The following is a 25,372-nucleotide window of genomic DNA, read 5'->3' as shown; positions in this document are numbered from 1 at the left end:
ATACACTCCTACTGGTCTTACTACTAAAGATCAAGTTCCAAAAGCAGAAACATCACCCATTTTATCTTGCCATCTCATTAGTTCGCTACCATCCCCAACCATTCTGTAATGGAAGCCCTAAGAGGTGAGCGAACACTAATCGAAATACCTTTTCTTTCCTTGTCTCTTCAAGTGTTCTTACATATTCACCTTTTAGGTTTTCTAATTCAACCTGGTACCTATTAAGCCAAAGGGAATTAAAACAAAAAAGATGATAGTACAGACTATTAAAAACTCACTACTTTATTAACTCCAGTTATATACTTAGTAGTCATTTTTATTATCAGCTTTATTTTCCAACTGTATTTTCCAGATGACCTGCGTTTTATTCAAAAAGTGAACTACTACTTCATGTTATCTTATTTATTGGTTCTCTGGATTAAGATTTCATTTAAAAAGAGACTTTTTTTTCTAAAGAGAATTTTGAATACCACCATTCTACAATTTGTTCAGATTCTACAAAGGCTTATTAGGAAGGTCTATGAAAATGTCTGCAAAAGTTCATATATTTTACTTCATGAATCATTTTTACTTGACTACTTTTTTTTAAAGTAAAATTCCAAGGAAGAACTCAGGATAAAACCCCTAATCACAGCCTTAATATAACTTCACATAGATGGATTTTATAGCTTATGGTTTCCAAAGAGCCCAGACATTTATTTAGAAAGATTGGAACAATGCTTAAACCCCTGTAAAATAAAAACAACTCCAGTGAGTGGTCTTCAAACTATTTTGTGGTAACAGACTCCTTTAAAAAATCTAATTAAAGCAATGAATCTTTTCTCTGGAAAATGCAAATACATTCAGAACATGCCACCCAATTTTGAAAGCCTATGCAAGGTTCAATGAATCCCGGTCGTATCTTGGTATAATATCCTATTACTAATGACTCTGACTTTAAACACTAAAAATATGTATTTTCAGTTCTCAGTGCAATGAAGCTAAAAACCAACACCACATTTTTTTAAAGTGCTTTAAAATGTCATGAAACTACCAAGAATAACACTCAAGAAACATGCTCACCTATTATTTTCATCCTCTAGTTTTCTTAGCCTATTTTTCTCTGATTCTAGCTGGGCCTGAAATCTACTATTTTCTTGTCTTAAGAGAGAATTCTGTGACTCCATGGAAGACAGTTGAATTTTGTTGGCAAGAAGTTCTTCTGTGGCCGCACGTTCTCTCTCAACTGCTGCTGCCAACAAGGTCTGGGATTCACCTGATTGTAGGGTAAAAAAGAAAAATCACATATACATACATTCAAGAGGCCAAGATAACAAGTAGATTCTGACTTCAAACTTTTAATGATGCAAATAGCCACACTTAAAACTGTAAGTACTCATTGACTAAGGCAGGCCTGCCTACAGAGACAAAAAAAATCTTAATTTATATGTGTTTTATCATTTTTTTCACCAAAATATTTTAATTTGAAAGTGGAGTCATGTATCAACAGAGTAGTGAATCAAAAAACAGTGCTGGGTCAATTGGATAGTCAAAGGGAAAAAAAAAAAAGAAGAACCTCAAACTAACCTTCACACAGCATATGAAAATTAACTCAAATGGATCATACACTTAATTATAAAACAAAATATAATGAGGGGAGGGGGTAAAACGGGTGAAGGGGATTAACAGGTACAAACTACCACGTATAAAATAGAAAAGTTACAAGGATGTAATGTACAGCACAGGGAATATAGTCAATATTTTATCATAACTTTATATGAAGTATAATCTATAAAAATGTCAAATTACTGTTGTATACCTGGAAACTAATATAATATTTTAAGTCAACTATACTTCAACTGAAAAAAAAAAAACAAACTATAAAACTTTTCGAAAAAAAAACAGAAGAAATCTTCAGGATCTAGGGATAGGCAAAGAGTACTTAGGTTTGACACAAAGAGCATGAGCCATAACAAGAAAAACTGATAAACTGGACTTCTTCAAAATTTTAAACTTTTGTTCTATGTGAAAAAGATGAAAATACAAGCTACAGACTTGGAGGAAATAAATGCAAACCATGTTATCTAAGACTAGCATCTAGAATACATAAAGAAGGCTCAAAACTCACCAGTGAAAATACAGACATTCCAATTAGAAAATGGGCAAAAGGCAAACATTTCACCGAAGAGGACGTACAAATGGAAAACAAGCAGATAAACTGACATTCACCATCTTTCGTGAGGAAAATGCGAATTAAAATCATAATAAGGCATCACTACACACCTGTCTGAATGACCAGAAGAAAAAATAGGGACAACACTGAAAGAAAATGCTGGCAAGGAGGTAGAGAAACTGGATTATTCTCATAGATACAGCCACTTTGGAAAACAATTTGGCATTTTCTTAAAAAACTAAACATGCAACTACCCATACAACCTGGCAAATGCACACTTGGGCATTTATCCAGAGAAATGAAAACTTAAGTTCACAGTAAAACCTGTATATGAATGTTCACAGCAGCTTTATCCATACAAAGTCTAGATCCAGCCCAGACATCCTTCGTCAGGTACATGTTTAAACAAGATGTGCTACATACATGGAAAAACACTCAGCAGGGACTTCTCTGGTAGTCCAGTGGGTAAGACTCCATGCTTCCAATGCAGGGGGCACAGATTCGATTCCTAGTCGGGGAACTAGATCCCGCATGCATGCCGCAACTAAGCGTCTGCATGCCACAACTAAGTCCACATGCTGCAACTAAGAAGCCCTCACGCCTCGACTAAGACCCGGTGCAGCCAAAGTAAATAAATAAATATTTTTTTAAAAAAAGAAAAACACTCCGCAATAAAGACTAAATCATTGATACACATAAGAACTTGTATGAATCTTCAAGAAATTACACTGAGCAAAAAAAGCCAATCCCCAAAATGTCACGTTATACAATTCTATTTACATAAATTTTTTTTTTTTTTTTGGCAGTGCCATGCGGCATGTGGGATCTTAGTTCCCCAACCAGGGATCGAACCCATGCCCCCTGCAATGGAAACAGAGTCTTAACCACTGGACTGCAAGGGAAGTTCCACATTTACATAACATTTTGAAATTCCAAAATTTTAGAAGTGGAGGATTAGTGGCTGCCAGGGATTCGAGACAGGGAGGGAGGGCCATGAGGGTGCTAAGTATGATTTTAAAGGGCAAAATGAGGGATCTTTGTGGTGTTAGAACTATTCAATATCTTGACTGTAGTGATGGATACATGAACCTACACAAGTGGTAAACTTGTATAAAACTTGATACACACATAGACACATATACATATATATACACAAATAAGTACCAGTAAAACTGGGGAAATCAGAATAAAATCAGAAGGTTGTTTCAAAGTTAATACCTTGATTGTGATATTCTACTATAATTTTGCAAAGTGTTAACATATGGATATTGGGGAAAGCATGCAAGGGACCATTCTATATCATTTCTTATAACTGCATATGAATCTACAGTTAGCTCAACTGACAATTACAATTTTAAAAAAAGGACTAGTGGATAAAATTCTGAGATTTAACAAAGGCAAGAATTTTCATATTTTTTCCCCACCAAAGTAGACCTAATAATATCTCTATTTTACATTATAAATTCTGTTCTATACTGTATCTATGCTCTTATTTATAGCATTATACGGTACATTTGTCCTGTGGCTTTGCCTACATTCCAGCACAATACCACATATCCCTGAGGCTGTGTAGGCTCCAGTTTAAAAGCCACAAAAATAATGGCTTCTTGCTTTCATTTTATTGCTAAATAAATATTTGTTTCAGAAGGTGTCATTTTCAAATATGACATATTTCATAACAAATGGGTCTCAAAAAGTGGTCCAAGATAAATAATAGACCTAAAATTAATACGTAGAAATTAAACAATATATGAAGGTTCATCTGTTCAGTGATTTTTCTTTTTGAGCAGATAAATCTATTTCCAGACAAAATCTTACATGGAGCTACAAGGGCCAAAAAAAAAGATAAAGGAGGCACTACTTTCATTAAAACAGCCTGGAGGGAGCCCAGCAGCTTACTTATCAAGCTTCCCCCTCACCATGACAGCCAGCACTAAGACATACAAGGGATCTACTGAATAATGTTTGAAAGCAACTAATCTAGTTCACCCCTCATGATTTTCAGGGTGTAGTCCAGAGAAGGTAAGTGTCTTGCTCCAGACTGTCTGACTGGGTGATTCAAAACAAAACATAAAAACCCTGAGTCCAAGTCTCCTGACACCCATTCACGTCTGCTTTTATCACTACACCATGATGTCTCTCAAATTACAGTTAATTTTAGGCGTAGAATGGACACAGGAATTTTTCACCATTTGCTAGCTTCTGGGATATCTAATATGTACATATTCTGTGCTTGAATAAGTATCTTAGAAGAATAATTTTCTTTTTACTAACAGCACAGAAGGGCAACCTAGAGCATTTCTGTTAAGAAGCAAAATATGGAACCTTAAGACTCCACAGCATCTGTCTACTAGAATTTGACCTTAATCTAACTTAGACCTATCTCTGCTCTTGGAATTCTACCACTGACTAGAATCATACCTGATCTCTACTTCCTACACTACTGCAGACAAGCTAGAATGAGGTCAGACTTAGCAATGGACAAGAAAACAGTTGAGCACAACAGTTTGTAAAAATGAATGTAAGAATGACATGGAAGTATTTTAGACAGTACCAGACACATCGTGTAAGGAATGTTTTGAAAGAGTCAATTAAGGTATTAGAAAATAAATGTAAAAGAGGAGAAGAGGTAAAAATCTACAAGTTAGACACAAAATGAAACCATGAGATCAAGTGAATTTCAATTTCATACCATTACCCTAATTCTAAAACAAGATGGAAGGGCTTCTACATTGAGCTTAAGAACTAAAGCAGTTACCAAGTCTATCAGAAAGATTCTTCTCTAACTTCTCCCATGATGACGTCTGGGACCCTAGAGTTGCTTGCAAATTTTCTATCTGTCGAAGTAACGGTCTTGTTGTTGATGAAACACTTTGACTCAGTTCTTGGTTTCGATTCTCTGCTTCCTGGAGTCTCTGAATCATGACATTCTTAAGTCATTACTACTGACAGCAATAAAAACACTAAAAATGCTAGCAAAGAAACTTTATGAGAGATTTCTGGGAAAAACTACTTCTCCAAGATAAAATGATTTTTTATTAAATTATTTTCTAACTATTCAATCCTTAAGTTACAGTTAAGTTGCGCAACATAGTAACTAAATAAGTGCTTTACAGAGCATTTCTAAGATAAAGACAGCCTTTGAATACCTTAAGATAATTAAGAGTATCATCCAAACCTCCCAGTAGTTGCCTCCTCATCCAAATTCTAAGTATTTATAAAAACAGAAAGATTAATCTGAGGGGCATTTTCTCCCCCTTTTCCTGTACATGTTCATTGACTGAAATTAACAGAGCAGTAGCATAAAAACTAGGCATTGCTCATCTGCCCCACAGTAATCAGAGACTGATAATAATTAATAAATCGGCCATTACAAATGAAAAAACAACACTGAATATACTACATATCTATCATGATAAAATTATCTTCTAGAAAACAAAATTAGGGCTTTTCTTATACATTTTTAAGGTGCTCACTCTGGTTTTATTCACATAAGCCACAAAAATACAGCAAATGATAAGTATGGGAGAAATCTTCTCAACTCTAAGAACATTATCCCACTGAGTCATTTTGTATTTCTTGAAAAACGCATCTCAGATTTGTGTTTAGGGAAACTCTGACAGTACCTGCTGGAGTTCACTGATCTCATGACGTAAATAATCCTCTTTTCTGGCAGCTGCTTGTTCTGCACGTTGCAGTGCCAGCCTAAGGTCCCCGACCTGTATTAGGAGAACCAACAACACTATCACAACCAATATCACAATATTATCTATAACTTCCTGCTAACTACATATTTTGTATTGTGTTGACTAACTGTTCATGTATAATACTCTTCACTATCCAATGAGCTTTTACGTATGATTACCACATCCCATTCTTCAGGCAATCCCCGAGCCATATGTATTCAATATGTATTTAGGAAAGCTCGATAAGGCGCGCGCACACACACACACACACACACACACACACACACACACACACACACAAAGCATGTAAGTATGTACAAGGCCCAGCCACTGCCATACAATATAGGAGGAAAGACAATGCATCCATAAACGTTCGCAGTTTAATGCAGGATGTGATAGGAGCTATATGAGCTATAAAATCTAGCTGCTATATTCATACACAGCTGCACAGGTTGTAAACTGCTACAGCCTTTTTGGAAAGCGTTATGGCAACATAATCATCAAACTTCTTACATTCTTTCATCTGATCGTCCTAGTCCTGATAATTTATTCTATGGAAGCAGATCTGTAAACATACAAAGATGTTCTCTACACTGTGAGCTAGACTAACAAAAACAAACGAAACAAGAAATATTGTTAATATCTATTAGCAGTCATTTATTTTTGTAAATGTGGATGCATTAATATACCCAATAAAAATTAAAATGAACATAAAAACCATGCAGAAATGTACAGCTTAATCTTAAATGAAAAAACTATAAAATTATATATATATATATCAATTATAAGAAATATGTACATGAAGATAAGGACAAGAAGTTAATACACAAAACTGGCAGGACTTGTAAAAGGTGATGATTTTTTGAATGGTAACCCCATATACTCTCTAGCTCCCATTCCCCCAATTTTTTGTTATTACGTTCGAGTACTTTTAATTTAAAATATTAATATTTTTATCTATCCCAGGGAGGGAGTGGCAGAAGTACAAGGACCATGGTGTAATTTACAACAGCAAAACATCGGAAACAACCCAAACATCCATTAATAGGAACTGACTGAATGGTATATTCACACAATGATATACTATAGAACTATAAAAAGGAATTTTTTAAAAAGCTCTATGCTCTACCATGGAATGATCACCAGGATGTTTTATTAGGTAAGTAAAGCAAGCTATAAAACAGTATCAATAGTAAACTATATTTTATGTAGGAAGGATGAGAGCGATACAAACAAATGTGTGTATACGTGTAGGTATGTATATATATGTGGGGTGTATATAAGTAAATGTAAGTATGTATGTTTTCTTGCATTTACAAATAGAAACACTAATAAAATGGTTATTTACAAGCAAAGAAAGGGAATAGGGAGGGGCTAAGTTGGAAGTAAATGTTATCTTAATATATTTTGTTATACAGCTTTCACACTTTGGAATCATGTAAATGCTTTACATATCCCTGTGAAATTAAATCAAAAGTGCATTGAGGTCAATGAGGGAAGAATAGTCTTTTCAACAAGTAGTGCTGGAACAATTTGATATCCACATGTAAAAGATCTAAATGTGAGAACTAAGACTATAAAAACTGTAGAAAGAAACACGTGAAAACCTGCATGATGTTGAATTAGGCAACAGTTTCTTAAATGCGATGCCCAAAGCACAAGCAACAAAAGAAAAAATAGGTAAGCTGGACTTCATCAAAATTTATTGAACTTTTGTGTATCAAAGGACACTATGAAGAAAGTGAAAGACAACCTACAGAATGGGAGAAAATATTTGCAAATCCTACATTTGATAAGGGTCGAATATGCAGAATATATAAAGAACTCTTACAAATGAACAATAAAAAGGTAATATAAAAAATGGACAAAGGATTTAAACATTTAAATAAATATCTCCAAAGGAGATACATAAATAGTCAATAAGCACATAAAAAGGTGCTCAACATCATTAATCATTAAGGGAATGTAAATCAATACCACACTCAGATACCATTTTACACCCCTAAAAGGGCTATAATGAAAAAAAAAAAAAAAAGACAATGACAAATACTGGCAAGAATGTAGAGAAAGTGAAACCCTCATACATGGTTGGTGGGAACATAAAATAGTTCAGCAGCTGTGGAAAAGTTTGATAGTTCCCGAAAAAGTTAAACAAAGGATTACCATACGACCCAAGGGTATATATCTAAGAGAATTTAAAATATGTGTTCACACAAAAATTTGTAAATTAATGTTTATAGCAGTATTATCCATAATAACCAAAAAGTGTAAAGACTTCTGGGTATATATCCAAAGGAAATGAAAACACTAATTTGAAAAGATACAGGCACCCCAATGTGCACAGCAGCATTATTTACAATAGCCAAGATATGGAAGCAACCTAAGTGTCCATCAACAGATGAATGGAGATATATACATACATATATATATATATATATATATATGGTGTGTGTGTGTATACATACATAGTATGTGGTATATATGTAGTGGAATATTACTCAGCCATAAAAAAGACTCAAATTTTGCCATGTGCAACCACATGGATGATTAGTAACATAAGTCAGAGAACAACAAATACTGTATAATATCATTTATATGTGGAATCTAAAAAATTGTCAAACTAGTAAATATAACAAAAAAGATACAGACTCAGATTTAAAGAACTAGTGGTTATCAGAGGGAAGAGAGAAGTGGGGAGGAGAAAATTAGAAATAGGGGACTAAGAGGTACAAACTACTATGTATAAAATAAATAAGCTACAAGGATATATTGTACAACACAGGGAATATAGCCAATATTTGATAATAACTAAAAATGGAGTATAACCTTTAAAAATTGTGAATTACTATGTTGTACACCTGAAATTTACATAATATTGTACATCAATCTACACCTCAATAAAAATAAATAAGTAAAATTTACAAGTGTAAATAACCCAAATATCTATCAAATGATGATTTTATAAGACAAAGCCTGACAAATGTTGGTTTTCTTCCTTCATTTGAGGTCCATGGACTCCCACAGATGCTATGAATAAGCTCAGGAGTTAAACAGATTCTCCTGAAATTATATGCAATGTTTAGTATTTATCTGCATTCGTGCATTTCCCTGGTAAGAACATCCCTAGATTTCATAGTGTTCTCAAATAAGTCTGAAATTCCCCCCAAAACGTAAGCAATACTGGTATAATGTAGGCATCACTTTAACAACAGTTTAAGAAAACACACAATTGATTAAGCTTGGCACAATCCAGTACTCTTAGAAAATGAGCCCAACAGGATTACAAAGAAAATGTAACACATGTGCCACTACATAAGGTTTGATTCAAATTAACAGATTCTTTATTTTGCAGAAGCACAAACAAAGATTTTGAAGACTAATTTTTCATCTAATGCTTACTTGAATCACTAATGTTTCTTGCTGCTGACGGGCTTCTTCTTGGGCCTTCTCCAGTGCTGCAGAAAGTTCTTCTTTAGCTCTCATTTCACGACTTAGAGCAGCTTCCTGGGCCTCACTATCCTTTGCAGCATTGGCTTTGTGGAGATCAGTAAGTTCTCTAAAAAAATTAAATAGATGATTTTTAAGTTAAAATAATATAGTTAATTACATGGCCATATTAATGAAGTTTCCAGGTAGATTTCCATGAGATCTACAAAATGAGGAAGAGTTCACCACACAATAAGCAGTGACTACAGTGAGGACTCTCTGTCGAATTTGCTTTAACCAGTCACAAGTTCATATATAGGTAAGTTTATAAACGTTACTAGTGATCAGATAATGGAAAAAGTGTTTCTTCAACATCCTGTTCTGATAACTGATTTTAAACGAGTTGCACATTTGTTCATTTTCTTACTTGTATGCACTATCAAGAGCAGCTTGAATACTTCGGTTCTTTTCTTCAAGTTCATTCATGTCTACTTGAAGTCGGCCAAGATCCTTCTCTTGGCGTTCTACCACAGAATTTAGTTTCTTAATATTTTCTCTGTGTTGTTTCTCAACCTCTTCTTTGCCATCAAGGACCTATATTATAAAAACAAAGGTATTTTTCAATAAAAAACACCACAGGAAATAACTGCATTCCACGAATCTCAAGTATTATAATAACGAAGAAGAATCTTAACATTCACTTCTTTTTTTTTTTTTTGGCCACACCACAGGGTATGTGATATCTTAGTTCCCTGACCGGGGACCAAACCGGCGCCCCCTGCAATGGAAGCCTGGCAGCTTAACCACTGGATTGCCAGGGAAGTCCCAACATTCACTATTAAATTGCTTGGAAAATTCTTCCCAAACGATATACCTCAATAAATCATCCCAAATGTTTTATAAACCCTGGCCATATGTTCATATTGGAAGTAATAACAATATATATATGCAGAGAATGGTTAATATTCACCTGTTTTAAATGTTGTAACTCTTCTTCTAGGTCTTTAACTTTTTTGTTCAGCTTTGCAATAATATTTTCATTTTCTCTGTCTTTAGCTCTTAATTTCTTAATGATGTTAGAATTATGCAGCTGCTGTTTTGAAAGTTTTTCTCCTGGAAATGGCAAAAAAGTATAAATTCAAATAATGATGATTCTCTAAGAATATGAATAGAATGTTTTAACTAACCAGTGACATAAAATGACAGAATATTTGAAACATCACAATGCTGTAATAGTCAATGTTAAACTGATTTGGACAGCATAAGCCATGAATGCTAAAATTACTAGGTAGAAGGATGGTGTGGGAACAGGATATTTACAGTCTTAAAGAACCACTCCCACATATTACAAATTACAAAGGGAAAAAAATGTGCTCTTACAATAGAGAAACCTGGTCACCATCTTAACCAAACATTCAGTTTTGATATCACTAATTGTGCTACAGCCTGACATTATGAGTCCACTGATGTGATGGAGTGGTAGGTGCACAATATCACCTATTATATTTCTTACTAGAAATCCGATCTGAATCTAATCATGAAGAAAGTGACAAATTCCTGAACATGGGGCATTCAGTGGGACAAGTGGACTCTACAAAATCTTTGATATCATGAAAAAGATATCCTAGATTGCTGGAAGACTAAAAGAACATAATGGCCAAATGCAATGAACAAACTTTGATTGGATTTTGGGGCAGAACAAATAACCAGGTATGAGAGTTATTTTTAGAGATGAGGTAAATGATGCAATACATGCTGGAATACACTTCTGAATTAATGCTGATTTTCATAGATGTGATTATGATGTTGTGCTCGTCAAGAAAAAAGTGTACTTGTCCTTGAGAGATGCAGACTGAAGAATTAGAGGAGTAGACTACAGATTCAATGCAATTCCTATCAAAATTCCAACAGTATTTTTCACAAAAATAGAAACAACAACCCTAAAAGTCAAATGGAACTGCAAAAGACCTCAAATAGCTGAAGTAAACCTGAGCAAGAACAAAGCTGGAGGTATCACATATCCGTATTTCAAAACATATTACTAAGCTACAGTAATCAACAGTATGGTACTGGCATAAAAACAAACATATAGGCCAATGGAACAAAATGGAGAGCCCAGAAATAATCCACGTATTTACAGACAAGTGATCTTCAACAAGGATGCCAAGAACACACAATGAGGAAAGGACAGTCTCATCAATAAACGGTATTGGGATATGCATATTCAGAAAAATGAAATGGTACCCCATCACACATCATATACAAAAATCAACTCAAAATAGACTGAAGACTTAAATGTAAGATCTGAAACAGTAAAACTATTAGAAGAAAACATAAGGGAAAAGCTTTCTGACATAAGGCCTGGGAATTATTTTTTGGATATGATTCCAAAAGCATAGGCTACAAAAGCAAAAACAGACATATGAGATTGCATCAAACTAAAAAACTACTGCACAGCAAAGGAAACAACAAAGTGAAGAGACAGTATGAAGAATGGAAGAAAATATGTGCAAACTACACACTAATAAGGGATTCATAACCAAAATATGTAAGAAATCACAGAACTTGATAGCAAAAAAACAATTAAGCCAATTTTGAAAATGGGCTAAAGACATGAATAGGCATTTCTCAAAAAAGGCATACAAATGGGCAACAGGTATACAAAAAGGTGCTCAACACCACTAACCATCAGGGAAATGCAAATCAACACTAAAATGAGATGTCACCTCACACCTGTTGGGACAGCCATTATCAAAAAGACAAAAGATAAATACTGGAGAGGATGTGAAGAGAACCCTTGTGTATTAGTGTTGGCAATGTAAATTGGTACAGCCACTATGGATAACAGTATGAAGACTCCTCAAAAAATTAAAAATAGAACTATCATATGATCCACTGATCCCACTTCTGACTACATATATCCAAAAGTAATGAAATCAGTATCTCAAAGAGATATCTGCAACCCTGTTCACTGCAGCCTTATTTACAATAGCCCAGGTATGGAAACAATCTAAGTTTCCGTCGATGGATAAATGGATAAAGAAAATGCGATACAGATAGATAGATCTATATAGATAGATAGATAGATAGATAGATAGATAGATAGATAGGTAAGATATAAATATAGATATAGATATAAATAAAATATTATTTAGCTTAAAAAAAAATCTTGCCATTTGTGAAAACATGGATGAACCTAGAGGATGAAATAAACCAGACACAAACATGGCATGATCTCATTTATATGTGGAATATAAAAAAGTTGAATTTGTAGAAGCAGAGAACAGAATGGTGGTTACCAAGGGCTAGTGGGTGGCGGAAATGGGGAGATGTTGGTCAAGGAGTACAAAGTTTCAATTATGTAAGATGAATATGTTCTACAGGTCTAATTTACAGCATAATGGCTAAAGTTAATAACACTGTATGGTACACCTATAACTTGCTAAGAAGAGTAGATCTTAAAAGTGTTCTCATCACAGACACAAAGTGTGTGAAGTGACTGATACATTAATTAGCTTGATTGTGGTAATCATTTCATAATATATACATATATAAAAAATCACATTGTACTCCTTAAATACATACAACTTTTATTTCTCAATTATACCTCAATAAAGCTGGATAAAAAAAGAATTTAGGAGTGGAATGATATCTGTCACCTACTTTCAAGTGGTTTGGCAAAAGGGTAGTATATGCGTTGCAGAGAGATACGGAGGAGGTGTGGCTAGATGTTAACAGTTGATGACTCTAGGTAATGAAGTAATCAGTTACTCACTGTAACGCACTCTCAGCTTTGAGACTTTCAGCTCTTCAGCTCTGAGTTAAAAAATACTTTTAGGGTATACAGAAGCAGTATGTGAATATACCCATAGATGAAATCATTCTATTTTCTCTATAAAGAAGTTCATTAAGCAAAAGAAAACATCAGCTCACTCCCTGATTAAATTAGTAAATTCCAACGAAGTGAAATTTGATATTAATATTCTTAATAATTTTTTAAATTATGAAACCATGTACTTAGCTGTCCCCTCAGTCTCTAATGTTGTAACACAAGACAGTATCTGACTGCAAGATGTCTTGAGATACAATTATGTGTTTCATGTATTTTAGTGCTAAGATTGCTTTATAATTATCTGTGTACCTATATTTCCCTCTCATTAAACTATAAGTTCCTAAAGGACAGGGAATGTGTCATATTTATTACTATATCAAACACAATATCTGACATATTAACTGTTAAATATTAGCTGAATAAATGAAAAAGAACAATTGGGTAAAACTAACTTTTTCAAATGAAGTGATTATTTCCAATTGTCCTCAAACACTTACTCTGGAAATTCACTTAAGTGCAGTGATTTAAGTACAGAAATGTTCATCCCACTACTATTTGTAATATTAACATTTTAGAAATAAATGTATAACCTTAGGAAGAGTAAAACAAATTATAGTATATCCATACAATGGACTTTAACACAGCCATTAATAATGGTATCAAAACATTTAACAGCATAGGGAAATATAAAAGAAAGAACACTGCAAATTAGATGTATGATCTTAATTATGTTTAAAAATGTAATAAAATGCATTAAAAAGGAACTAGAAGAAATTAATATTTCCTTATAAAATTGAATTATGATCTATTTTTTATTTCTTCATATACTTCCTATAACTTCAAAATTTTCTGCAAGTAGCAAGCATTACTCTTATAACTAAAAAACTTTAAGAAAAAGAAAAATTTATTTAACCATCCTTTCCAAAACTACCTTCTTTCCTATGACATTACAGAAAGAAATTAATTCAATGTCCAACTGTAATGTTTTATCTCATGAAGAATCTTTAATTTTCATAACCCTGTTATTTATGAATCTTTTCATAGAGAAAGTACTTAATAACTAAAAAATTAAAACATGAATGTGAGAAAAAATTCACTATCAAATGCCAGAACAATAAAATGATAGCACATAGTACCCAAGCTAGAGATTCAGATACTATATAAACTCCAGAATTATAACTTTCAAATATCTTGGTTTAAAAGAGGGCTCTAAAACCTGTTAGAAGCTTTCTTAGGGAAGCACAAAATTCTATTTCTCAAGGAGTTACTTTTTTACCTCCCTAGAAACAAAAAGCTACATACATTATACCTCTACCTCTCTACATCTTGCTCCCCATTCTTCCATGAATTGTTGCCTACCATTTCTGAGGTTTAAGCCCAAACCGTTCTTGCTTCCAATATTTTTTCATTAGGAAGCAGCAGCTAGTCACGTGGTATCTTCCTGTTCTCACAATATTTTTCATAACCAACTAAATATTTTACGTACCTTCTTCCATTAACCCTCGGATCTGCTCATCTTTCTCTTTCAAAAGGTCTGCCGTTTCACTACTATTTAATCTAGTAGCAAGTTCTTCTTTTATACTTTTGATTTCCTAATTAAAAAAGAAGGAATATGAGTAACATAAAGCATTACTCTCATTCTGGGCATATTTTTCAATTTTTTTCCATATCCAAATACTCACATTCTCAATAAGAATCCATAAGTTTTGTACTGTTAACCTGAGTTTATATTACCTTGGTTAATTAAAAGTGAACAACTTTGAAAATGACATAGACCTGAATTCAGACATAAACAGGTTTTAATATGGAAATGGAAATGAGAAGTTAACTTACAATATACTCTTTTTGAGTATCTCTACACATATTTTCTACAGGTTAAGCATTATTTTTGAAACATTCAATTAGTATATCTCCATTTTTCACTGTATTCCTTTTCCTCATCTGACACTCACTGCACTTACAAACATGTTGTGAACTGAGAGAAAAAACATAATTTCATAAGGTTCGATCGACTTTAATAAAGCAGAGATTCAGCAGAAACATGTTAAGATATTTTATCTTTTAAAACTACAATGGAGAAGTATGGTGATATGAAAAGTGTCCTATGATTTTAAACTTGGTTTTTATAATGCTCTGAAACTAAAAATAGCTAAAATAAACTAACATTTATTAGGTATTTAAACCATGCTTTGTATCCATTATCATTTAATCCTTCCAACAATCCTGGGAGGGAGGCACTTGTACTATTCAACTACACAAATAAGAAAACTAAGACTAAGAACCTTGAGTAAACTCTGAAGGTCAGAGAGCTATAAAGTCATAGAGTTATAACTTAAACCCAGGCCTGTGAATCTTTAAAGCCCATGCTCTGAACTACCCACAACATTGATGTCCATTTCCAACCGTCAAAATTTCATCCATCAAGGTCCAGTTAAGAATGTCATGTCTTCCATGAAATCTTCCTCAGTTCCTCTGATCAGAATTCATCCTCCATGATACCATTTCAAAGTGCTTATTCAACTGCCTACTACTATACATTTGTTGACATTATTTGTCTCCCAACAGTAGAAAAGCAAACTCTTCACTTAAGGTAATTAAATTCACCTTTGAATTTCCTATGGATCCTAAGTAGGGGGTTCATACATGGCAGTACACATAAAATGTGTTAAAACGTAGGACCCAAGTTTTTTCCAGCTATAATTAATGGTTTAGATCTATTTTAGATCTATAATTCAAAGTGTACTACAGAAGACAAACATTACTTAAAATCTACTTTTTGTACTGTATTCAGATGGAATAGAGCAAGAACACGAAGAGTTAAGTTGGTTAGATAGTCTCAGGTTATTATTAGTGTCTAAAATGATACTAATTAAAGTTGCTAATTAAAGCAACCAAGCAGATAGAAGTATATCATATTTCTTTTCTGTAAGAATATATAGAGAAAAATTATAAATATTAACATTGACATTCATCAAGAAGGGAGAAAACAACCTCACAAGGGCATATACTGAGAAATGCTATAATACGTGGGATACAAGCAATAATTACTAACCTTAATTGGTTACCAATATCTGAAACAGCCAACTGTTCCAAATTATAAGAATTAGAACAAATAGTTCCCAATCAGGAGCAATTTTGCCCCCAAGGGGACATTTGGCAATGTGTGGCAACATTTTCAATTATCACAACTGAGGGGGGATTAGGTTGGGGTTGAGGAGGGAAGGGTGATACTGGCTTCTTGTAGGTAGGGGCCTGGGATGCTGGTAAATACCCTACAATGCACAGGACAGTCCCATACAATATAAAATTATCCAGCCCAAAATGTCAGTAGTGCTGAGGTTGAGAAATCCTACATTAGGATAAATCAACATTTTATGCTAATATTCGATGTCACTAATCATTAGGAATTTTTATTTTAAAATTACTTTGACTTGAAGGAGTATATATATATGTATGTATGTGTGTGTGTGTGTGTGTGTGTGTGTGTGTGTGTGTGTATATATATATATATATATTTGAAGCAGAAGGGAAAAATAACAAATGAGAGTAATGGTGATTTTTAAAATTTATAGAGTGCCATTTAGATTTAAGTGTTATTTATTTTTATTTTGATGGACTTATCATTTATAAAAATTATTCCCAAGATCCTTGCTATATATCTTGCAAGGACTTACACATAAATTATACAAATACTGGCTTAGATTTTTTTCAAAGTATCAAAAGTCTGTAATCCTAGAGGTGCGAAAAATCTAAAATTTAAGTGTTAATATACTACATGGTATCCTTTTTAATCTTACTTCTTTTTTCCCATACCAAAATAATAATGCATTCCTCAAAAAAATATGTCTCTGTAGAGTTTATTTAGTATTATTTTAAACTTCCATTACCTTTTTAGCAGCATCTCTCTCTTTGCAGGCTAGCTGAACTTTCTTTTCTGCTTCTGCAATTCTTTGAGTAAACTCATCTTTCAAGGAAGAAATGCTGCTGCTCTCTTCTTTCACTCTGATCATTTCACTAAATTTAAAATAATACTGAGACTGAAAATACTTGTTTATATATTCTAAAGTTAACAGCTGAGTTCAGTTTGCAAAAAAAAAACTAACATTCTCTTCAACATACACTTTACTAAAATAGATTAATTTTAGGCCTGTTAACTTTTAAGAGAAAAATTACCTGCTTAATTTATTTTAAAACACTTCAAAGAAAACCCATTAGAAATTGAAAATGTCACCAATACATGATGTGTAAAAATTACAAAAAGGTAACTAAAACTTTTCACTGTTAAATCTTAATTGTGTCACATTTTACTAATCAGCTCCTTAAAGCAAACTAGTACTCAGTATTTTTTAAAACTATAATCTCAGTTTTCTCTAAATATACCTTTTAAATCTCTAATACTAATAGATTATTAATAACAAAAGGGAAGAGGTTTTTTTGTTTTTGTTTTGCAAAACACCTCTCTTCAGTGCCAGTGGTAAAAGAGTAAGATAATTTGAGGCGAAAAGTAATCTCTAAGGGTGGAATGGAAATACCATTCAATTCTCAATAATTATAAACAACTTAAAATATAAAACATTTTAACTTAAAAAACATTCTTAAGTAATAACCAAGTGTATGGACCACTACAAAATGTGTAAAATTACTCACATTTGTAAAGTACTTACTCTTTCAGATTATCATAAGCTTCTTCTAGAAGTGCTTTTTCTTTACTAAGAGATAATAACTGAGCTTCCCTTTTATCCAGTTTCTCATTCAGAAATTCAACTGTCTGGATAAGAAGAATACACAAAAGTCCAACATTCAACTTTAAACGACCATTTTTACATGCAGGTGAAAAAGTAAAGGCCGCCAAATCACTGCAATTAATAAAACAGCATTATCTCATAAAAAGAATTAAAAACAAAACTGGGAACACAGCAGACATAGAACATCAAGAACTCACACAGAGTGGGTAGGAGGGTATAAATTAGTACTACAACCACCTAGTTGGTAGTTTGGTAAAACGCTTTGGAAAACAGTTAAGCAATATCTAGTTAAAGATCTACATACCCCTTCATGTAGAAAATTCTACTTTTAGGTGTACCTCAGAGGAGAAAACATTTACAGCAATTCGTTTGCAATAGCAAAAATGTGGGAAGAGTGTACATGACCACTAAAAAAGGAAGGGAGATGAGATGCAATCAAAAAGATCAAAGAGGGGCTTCAAAGCTTCTACTAATGTTCTCTATCTTATCTGGGTACTGGATATACAAGTGTTTGTTTCTCCATATTATTCTTCAACCCAAACATGTAACACGCAACATTTTTAGCATGATACATTGCATTTAAAAAATGAAATTAACTTTAGAAAATCGATAGGCATATAATTTTTAAATCACCAGAATATATTAGTATAAAGCTAAGCAAAAAGGGATGGTTAGACTATCTTATTCCTTAGGTCCTGCTGAAGCAGTGATACACTTGTGCATGAGGGGAGGAATGGTGCCTTTTGTACTAAAAAATAAATAAATTAAGTCTTACCTGATTTAGGTCTAGATTAACTTAGAAATCACTTACCTTCTAACAATGGTTCAAAAATATATTATTAATAATAAATAGTGTTGGTTTCTAGGAATTCAAACTGCTATTATAGCTAGAGCATGGCATTTTGTTTGTGAATAATATTAAACCTAGGTAACAGAATGTGGCACTTTTTTTACTTTAAATAATTCAATACATGACACTTAGAGGACATTTCTTCAAGATATCCTGTATCTCAGAAGAGTCTATTAAAGATGGCAGATCCAACTCAATTTCTACACCTAAAATTCATAGGAAAAACGAAAACTGTGACTTAAAGAATTTACACCACTTTCCTTTTTTACATATTAGGTGAAAGCAATTTGTCATTCCTAAACAACACTTTTGATCCTTGGACATTTCCCTTTCTTATTCATTTAAGATAGCTATCAGTAGGAAATATCAAAAACAACATAAAAAACGAACAAGCAATTAACAACAGAAAAACATCAATGATCTGAGACCAAATTTTTCATTCAAGATTTGCTACAAATAATGTGAACATGCAAAATATTTTCGATATAAGAAAAATCATATAATATTTAGATTTGTTTGAGCACCTTATCTGCAAAAGAGGTGAAGGTATCTGTTTACATAAGAAGACAGTCCCTTGCAAACTAATAAATTAATGAGTCCAGCAAAAGAGAATATTAAGGTGATAAGGACTCAACAGTAAAGGCCTAAGATGGAAACTTTTTTATGCTTAGTTATACTGAACTATCAACTTATGCTACCATACTTGTCTTCGAGAAATTTCAAATAATTTAGCATCAATAATTCTTCAAGTTTAAGATCCTTAACACCATACTTAAATGCAAAATGCCTGTCTTTTTTAATCAGTACAAACCATTAGGCATCACGGAATATTAAAAATAAACCAATGATTTAATCTCTGAAAAGCACATCAAAAAATCCCCTTCCACTTCCTATAGTTACCTTGAATACATCTTCCTTCTCAGAAAGTGCTTCTGGCTCACTTTCAGGAACTTCGGGCTGGTCAGCCACCTTGTCTAGGACAGTATGCCCTTCATTTACTGGTGTAGAAGAAACCAAGATATCAGGCTGTTCACAGTTAACAGGAGTTGCACTTCGTCCACTTTCTTCCATTTCTGTTTCTTCAGTGGGCATAATTAATGTTTCATTTGCTTCTTCAGGTTTTCCTTCAACAGATTCAACTGTTTTAGCCTTTGGAGTTGAAGAATTAACTATAATAGGTACTAAAGCATACCCCTTGCCTGACAATTCATCATCTGAATTGATTTCGCTTACACTACGGCTATCTAATGACTGTACACTAAACGAGTCTATTCTTTCAAAAGCATCAGATGAGCAGCAACTCTCAGTGAGTTTTTGGAAATCATCTAAACGATTATATTCAGGACAAGCAGATGCTGAGAGAAGCTGAAAGGATGTCTGCATCAAGTGCAGACTTGATTTTGAATCTGTAGTCTCTTGTCTCGAGCTTGCTGAGCTCTCACTTATTACACTTTCATGATCTAAAACTTCAATATCACTAGTGGTAGAAGTACCTGATGAGAAGGTACTAACGGGAGGAGAAGGTGTATTGCTCTGTCTGTCTTCATGTTTTTGCTCCTTAGGTTCCAAAGCCATGTCCTTTGTTTCCGCTGTGAGAGGCTGTGTAGGCATATTAGATACATTTTCCCTAGTTGTTTTCACATGAATTATACTTTCAGATACTTTCAAATGTACTGCTGACACCTTTGTATCAGATTCTTTATTAAGAGTTTCTTCATGCTTGCCCTCAGTTTTAGGAGACAGAGTACTGGCTGCCAGAGTTTCCCCCGATACAAATGGAGGAGAGTCTTCTACTTTCGACTCAGCGGCTTCAGTTGTTCTTGACTGTCCAGCGTGCAAGGACTCCTGTAAGGTGCTTTTCACTTCTTCTTCTGGTCGCTGTGATTTAGCTGGTGGTTTTGATACCACTGGACTCTTCTGAATGGTCTGGACATCGGTGGGAGAGAGAAAGGCACTGAAGAAATTTTCAGATTCATCTACCACAGTTCTTCGAACTGGCTTTGTAATTGCTTTAGGAGAGGCTACCGGTTGATTCTGAGGTTCAGTGTTGGATTTTAACCCCCAGGTTGAAGTATCCCATCCTCCACTGACAGGGGGACTTATTCCTTTGACAAAAAATATATATATATTAAAAAATAAAAAAATATACCTATATATAAAGCATTTAAATTACAATCATTACTGTAAGTCAATATAAACGTTTTTTTAAAACCCTACAGAATACAACCCGTAATTTGGACATGTTGAAGTCCTTGCTTACTACGTAATTAATTAGTTCATCGTTTAACTTTGGGCCTTAAAAAGGAAAACTGCTGTGCATCTGCCAAGAGGACCTAGGAGCAAAGCTGAAAGACTAGATTGAAGCTGGCCTACCAGAAGCAAGTATGTTATTCCCTCCTACAACAAATTAATGAAGTAATGGTATGTGTTAATAACCAATGCTAAGTCCAAGATACATATGATGCATCTCATAATAATGGGCAGTATCTTCACTTACAGTTCATGTGTAGTCATGGCAAATAGAATCTACCTTCTATACAATTAGTTCCATTAGTTAATTTTATTCTTGTAATATCAATGATAAAACATAGTTATCAGCTAGACAGATGGCAACACTCAAAAACTGAACCCAAAATACTGGTGACAAATGTCCTTTTTCAAAGATCAAAGTAAACTGATGGGAACAGTAACTTCTAAAGGGCAAATTCATTTTCATCCGCTTAATGACAAGCCCATTCTCCAAGTCCCACTCTCCAAACCTACTCTGAGAAAGTTTTGTTCTCTCGCTAAATTCCAAATTATGTTAGCAATTATAGAAGGTCATATGAATTTCAAAAATGCACATTTTTTTTCAATTATTGCTTTTTGACAAAGATAGCAGTTTACACTAGGATTTTTTTTTAAAACGCTAGGGAGAAAATAACCATCTTCTGGGCAAAAAAGGTAATTCTATCAGTCATACAAATAATATGTTACTGAAAAACCCGATGATAAACAAAAAATGGCATATTTGCTAAAATACTTAAAGCATTTCTTTAAAAAAATTTCTTCCATTTCTAAATTCAAAAGTGGCTGAGCAGAATCATCACAAACCCCAAACACTTAAAAGCTGGTGGGCAGAGCACAAGTACCTAAAAGCTCCTAAAAGCTAACAAGCCCAACACTAAATTCTATCCTTTAATATGACTTCGGAGATAACTAGGCAATTTTAGCTTGGGGATACAGTTTTACATCCATTTGTTCAGTATACCAGAACGGTGGAAAAAGGGAGAAAAACAAAAGAAGACACAAAGGAACAAACAAAATAAAATCTGCTGATTAATTATTGTCATGGCAACGAATGACAGAAGTCAAATGTGCCTGTTGGAGAAAGTTTTATATAAATCGCAGGGTTATGTGATATCCACTTAAATCACTCCATTATGAAAACTGGTCATCTCTGAGTGACGGCGACGTAAAACATAGGTTATCAGTCAACATTTATGGCATTTCACTAAAACCTAAGTCTATTCTGGATAACTTATTTTAAAAAAAAAAGAATTATAGAGCAGGATTCGAGCCCCAGATTTCATAAAAGGAGTATCCTTACATTTACAACTTATATTCTGTCTCTTTTACAGTTAAGACATTCAAAACGTGGGGTAGCCTGAAAAAAGGAAGTGGAGCTCCTTCCACCAAGATCCTATAACATCTTGGAAAAAGTAACAGGATGGTGACATAAACACATGAGCCAAAATATCTTAAAACGATGCACCTCAAATTTAGGTCCTGACTTCTCAAAGACATAAAATGAGGAAAAGAAACCAGAAAGGAGTAGTCAGGAATAACTTATTCTTTCTCCCAGAGATTCACAACCCCAAAGTCGGGCCAATCTGCACCCCACACACCAAAAAGGAGAAACTGTTGCTTAGACTTAGAGCTAAAAGCAGCTGAAGATCCCTGAAAAGTGAAGCCCAGGGACTCTTGAGAAAGAGAGACGAGACTATTGGAGGCTAGACCGCGACGCGACCCGAACTCGCGGGCCGCGCCCCCGCCAGACCCTCCCGCGGGAGGAGTGGCCCAGAGGAACGGGCCGCGCCGTCTCTGCACCACGGAGGGCAGCGCCAGAACTCGAGGAGCTGTTTCAGGAGAGACGGCCATACAGAACCCAGGAGGCGCGCAGCACCCGCTAAGTGTTCGCAACTGTTCTTCCCGTCCCCGCGGACTGATTCCGATACTGGGCTCGGACAGCGTCCCGAGCGCGCAGCCGGCCCGGGTTCGAGGGCCTGTGATGCGGTCGACGTGGAGGGAGGGCGCGGGGCCACGACCACCGAATCAGGTCCCCGTCAGTCCCCACCCGGGGCCACGGGCAAGGAAGGACCCAGGGCTGGGTTCTCCCTCGGGACTAGAGCAAAGATCAACTGAGAGGCCAGAGCAGGGTTTGGGGCCGGGCTGGGGACCAGGACTTGATCATTAAGTCCGTCGCTCAGCGAGGCGGGAGCCCCCACTCCCCCACCCCCGCCGCTTCACCTGTCGGTCTCGGAAAAGAAGCCCGCGGGAGCGCAGTGACGCCGCCGCTCGCGCCCTTACCCGGCTCTCCGTACGGAATGGTCTCGGCCCAGGCGCTCGGCTCCTCTTCCTGGATGTCCAGGACCCTGTCGATGGACTTCTGGGCCTGAGACAGGGCCTGCTTGGCGAAGCTGGAGAGCTGGGAGGCGTTGAACCAGCTCATATCCCCTCCTCAGCCGCCGCCAGCGGCGGCGGCGGCGGCGGCGGCGGCGGCAGCACCGAACTATAAGGCCGCGGGACAAGTCGACTGCCGCAGACCCGGCGGAGGGTCCACGGAAAGCCTCGCCCCCTTCTCCACTCGGCGGGCCCTGTCAGCGGGGAGCCATGACCCCGCAGGTCTTCCCCAAGCCGGAGACGTTACCCTCAGCGTTTTCCTCACATGAAACGAAAGGCTCAGACTGCGCAGGCGCTGGCTGCTTCCACGTACACAACCGGCAAGTCCCGGAGCCCAAAGTTCCGCCGGTAGACGGAAGAACCGAAGAACATTGACGTCACTTCCTGGGGTCCAGGATTGCCCGTAGTTATGGAGGAACGCGGAACGGTTCCTATCGAAACTGATTCCAGACGTAGTGCGGCGACTGTCAGCCCTGGGAGGAATTCTGTGGCTATATCAGCAGGGGCTGATTCCTCCGGGAGGAATATGCGAGTTCTGAAATGAGTTCCTTCCTGGAAAATAGCTCTTGTATTAAGAGCTAGAGCCTTGCCAGCAATAATTGAACAGGGAAGTTTGGGTCTTGCGTTTCTCTTATTTAGCCTCTCCTCTGTTAATCAGTTATGTCTCAACTTGGCCTTAGGAAGGAACTCTGGGTTTGGGTCTGTCTAAAACTACCGGGCATCGTATGAAAGGACCTGATCCAGCCCATCTGATGCAAGCAAGTAAAAAGCCGTCTTCCACAGTAACGAGAAATCAGGACAAGGGCACAATCTCCCCTTTAAGATACAGGTCCACTGTCGGCCTCAGTCAAAACAAACCTGGGAAGCATTAAAACTATTACTCTTAATATGTACTGTGCATATTATTTAAAATACAACTTTTTTGCATGTGCTCTTCGAACAAATCAAATTGGTGGCCTTCCTAATCTAGTCAGCAGCTGTTTGGTTTGGCCCCCATAATATTAAAATTCTACCAACATTTAAAAACCAGATTTCACAGAAAAATCCAGACATCCAGCTGATTTTGAAAAATATGTACACCAACATGCAACAGTCAGCTGCAGCAGTTGCCACTTCTGACTAATAATTTTCACTTCAATATGTCACAGACCCCACTATTCTAAATACACTCTTCCTAATGTGGTTATTTACCTCACCTGTTTCCCCTACACTTAAGTATTTTACCACACTGCAAGGAACCATGCCATAAAGGAATTATTTATAGCCAGATTTAAACTCTGCCCTTGAGAAGTTATGACCTTCTGATGATTTTATCTAACTTCTGCAAAAATTTGCATATTGAAACTTTTACAATTTAGTAATGTACACAATAGTACTAAGTAACTCAGGTAATTTCAAACAGCTTAGCTAAGTAGCCTGAAGAGGAGGTCAGGTTAGGCTTGGAATCCCTCCCTGTTCCAAGACTTCTAATTGGATAGCTTGAGGTAAATGACCTAAACTTTCTAAAACTATTCAGCTCTCAGATGAAGATATTATCACCTTCTCACAAGGCTACTTTGAGAATTATTGTAGCACCTGTATATAGCACCTGTAAACTGAACCTGTAACTTTAAAGGAAAGCATATACATTTACGCCATATGATTTTTTTTTTTTTTTTTTTAAAAAAAAATGTGCTGTAGCCCCTGCTGGAGCACAGGCTCAGCGGCCATGGCTCACAGGCCCAGACGCTCCATGGCATGTGGGATCTTCCCGGACCGGGGCACGAACCCGCGTCCCCTGCATTGGCAGGCGGACTCTCAACCGCTGCGCCACCAGGGAAGCCCACGCCATATGATTTTATAATGAAACAAATTATTTGTCAATATAGAGCTAGAAATAAAAATAAATGAAAATTTAACCCACTGACATGTAATCATAAAGCTTTTAAATAGAAAACTGCCATCCAAGTCAAAAACAGAGAACATGTACGACATGTTCCCACACTAAGATACTAAAACTCATTTTCAGTATTTATGCTT

The 25,372-nt window shown here is 35.6% G+C and overlaps 1 protein-coding gene across 2 annotated transcripts in view; it reads right to left on the bottom strand.

Annotated features, from left to right (window-relative positions):
• TMF1 (TATA element modulatory factor 1) overlaps positions 1-24,203 on the bottom strand; it is a 29,550-nt gene extending 5,347 nt beyond the window's left edge. The window contains exons 1-12 of one of the 2 annotated variants that reach the window (XM_024747005.1): positions 23,261-24,203; positions 19,592-20,796; positions 17,761-17,864; positions 16,984-17,110; positions 14,583-14,688; positions 10,235-10,377; positions 9,692-9,858; positions 9,238-9,394; positions 5,779-5,871; positions 4,911-5,067; positions 1,063-1,255; positions 149-218 (exon numbers count right to left, since the gene is read on the bottom strand). In XM_024747005.1, the coding sequence (XP_024602773.1) occupies positions 149-218; positions 1,063-1,255; positions 4,911-5,067; positions 5,779-5,871; positions 9,238-9,394; positions 9,692-9,858; positions 10,235-10,377; positions 14,583-14,688; positions 16,984-17,110; positions 17,761-17,864; positions 19,592-20,796; positions 23,261-23,402 (2,664 nt within the window). In that variant the 5' untranslated portion in view covers positions 23,403-24,203. The remainder of the gene's footprint in view (positions 1-148; positions 219-1,062; positions 1,256-4,910; positions 5,068-5,778; positions 5,872-9,237; positions 9,395-9,691; positions 9,859-10,234; positions 10,378-14,582; positions 14,689-16,983; positions 17,111-17,760; positions 17,865-19,591; positions 20,797-23,260) is intronic. The other variant, XM_024747004.1, reaches the window with a different exon arrangement.
• Between the last annotated feature and the right edge of the window lie 1,169 nt (positions 24,204-25,372).

Source organism: Neophocaena asiaeorientalis, unplaced genomic scaffold, assembly GCF_003031525.2.
Source record: "Neophocaena asiaeorientalis asiaeorientalis breed wild unplaced genomic scaffold, Neophocaena_asiaeorientalis_V1.1 scaffold130, whole genome shotgun sequence".
Taxonomy (NCBI): Eukaryota; Metazoa; Chordata; class Mammalia; order Artiodactyla; family Phocoenidae; genus Neophocaena; species Neophocaena asiaeorientalis.
The sequence above is the reverse complement of the archived record's forward strand: the minus strand, read 5'-3'. Positions and strand labels throughout refer to the sequence as shown.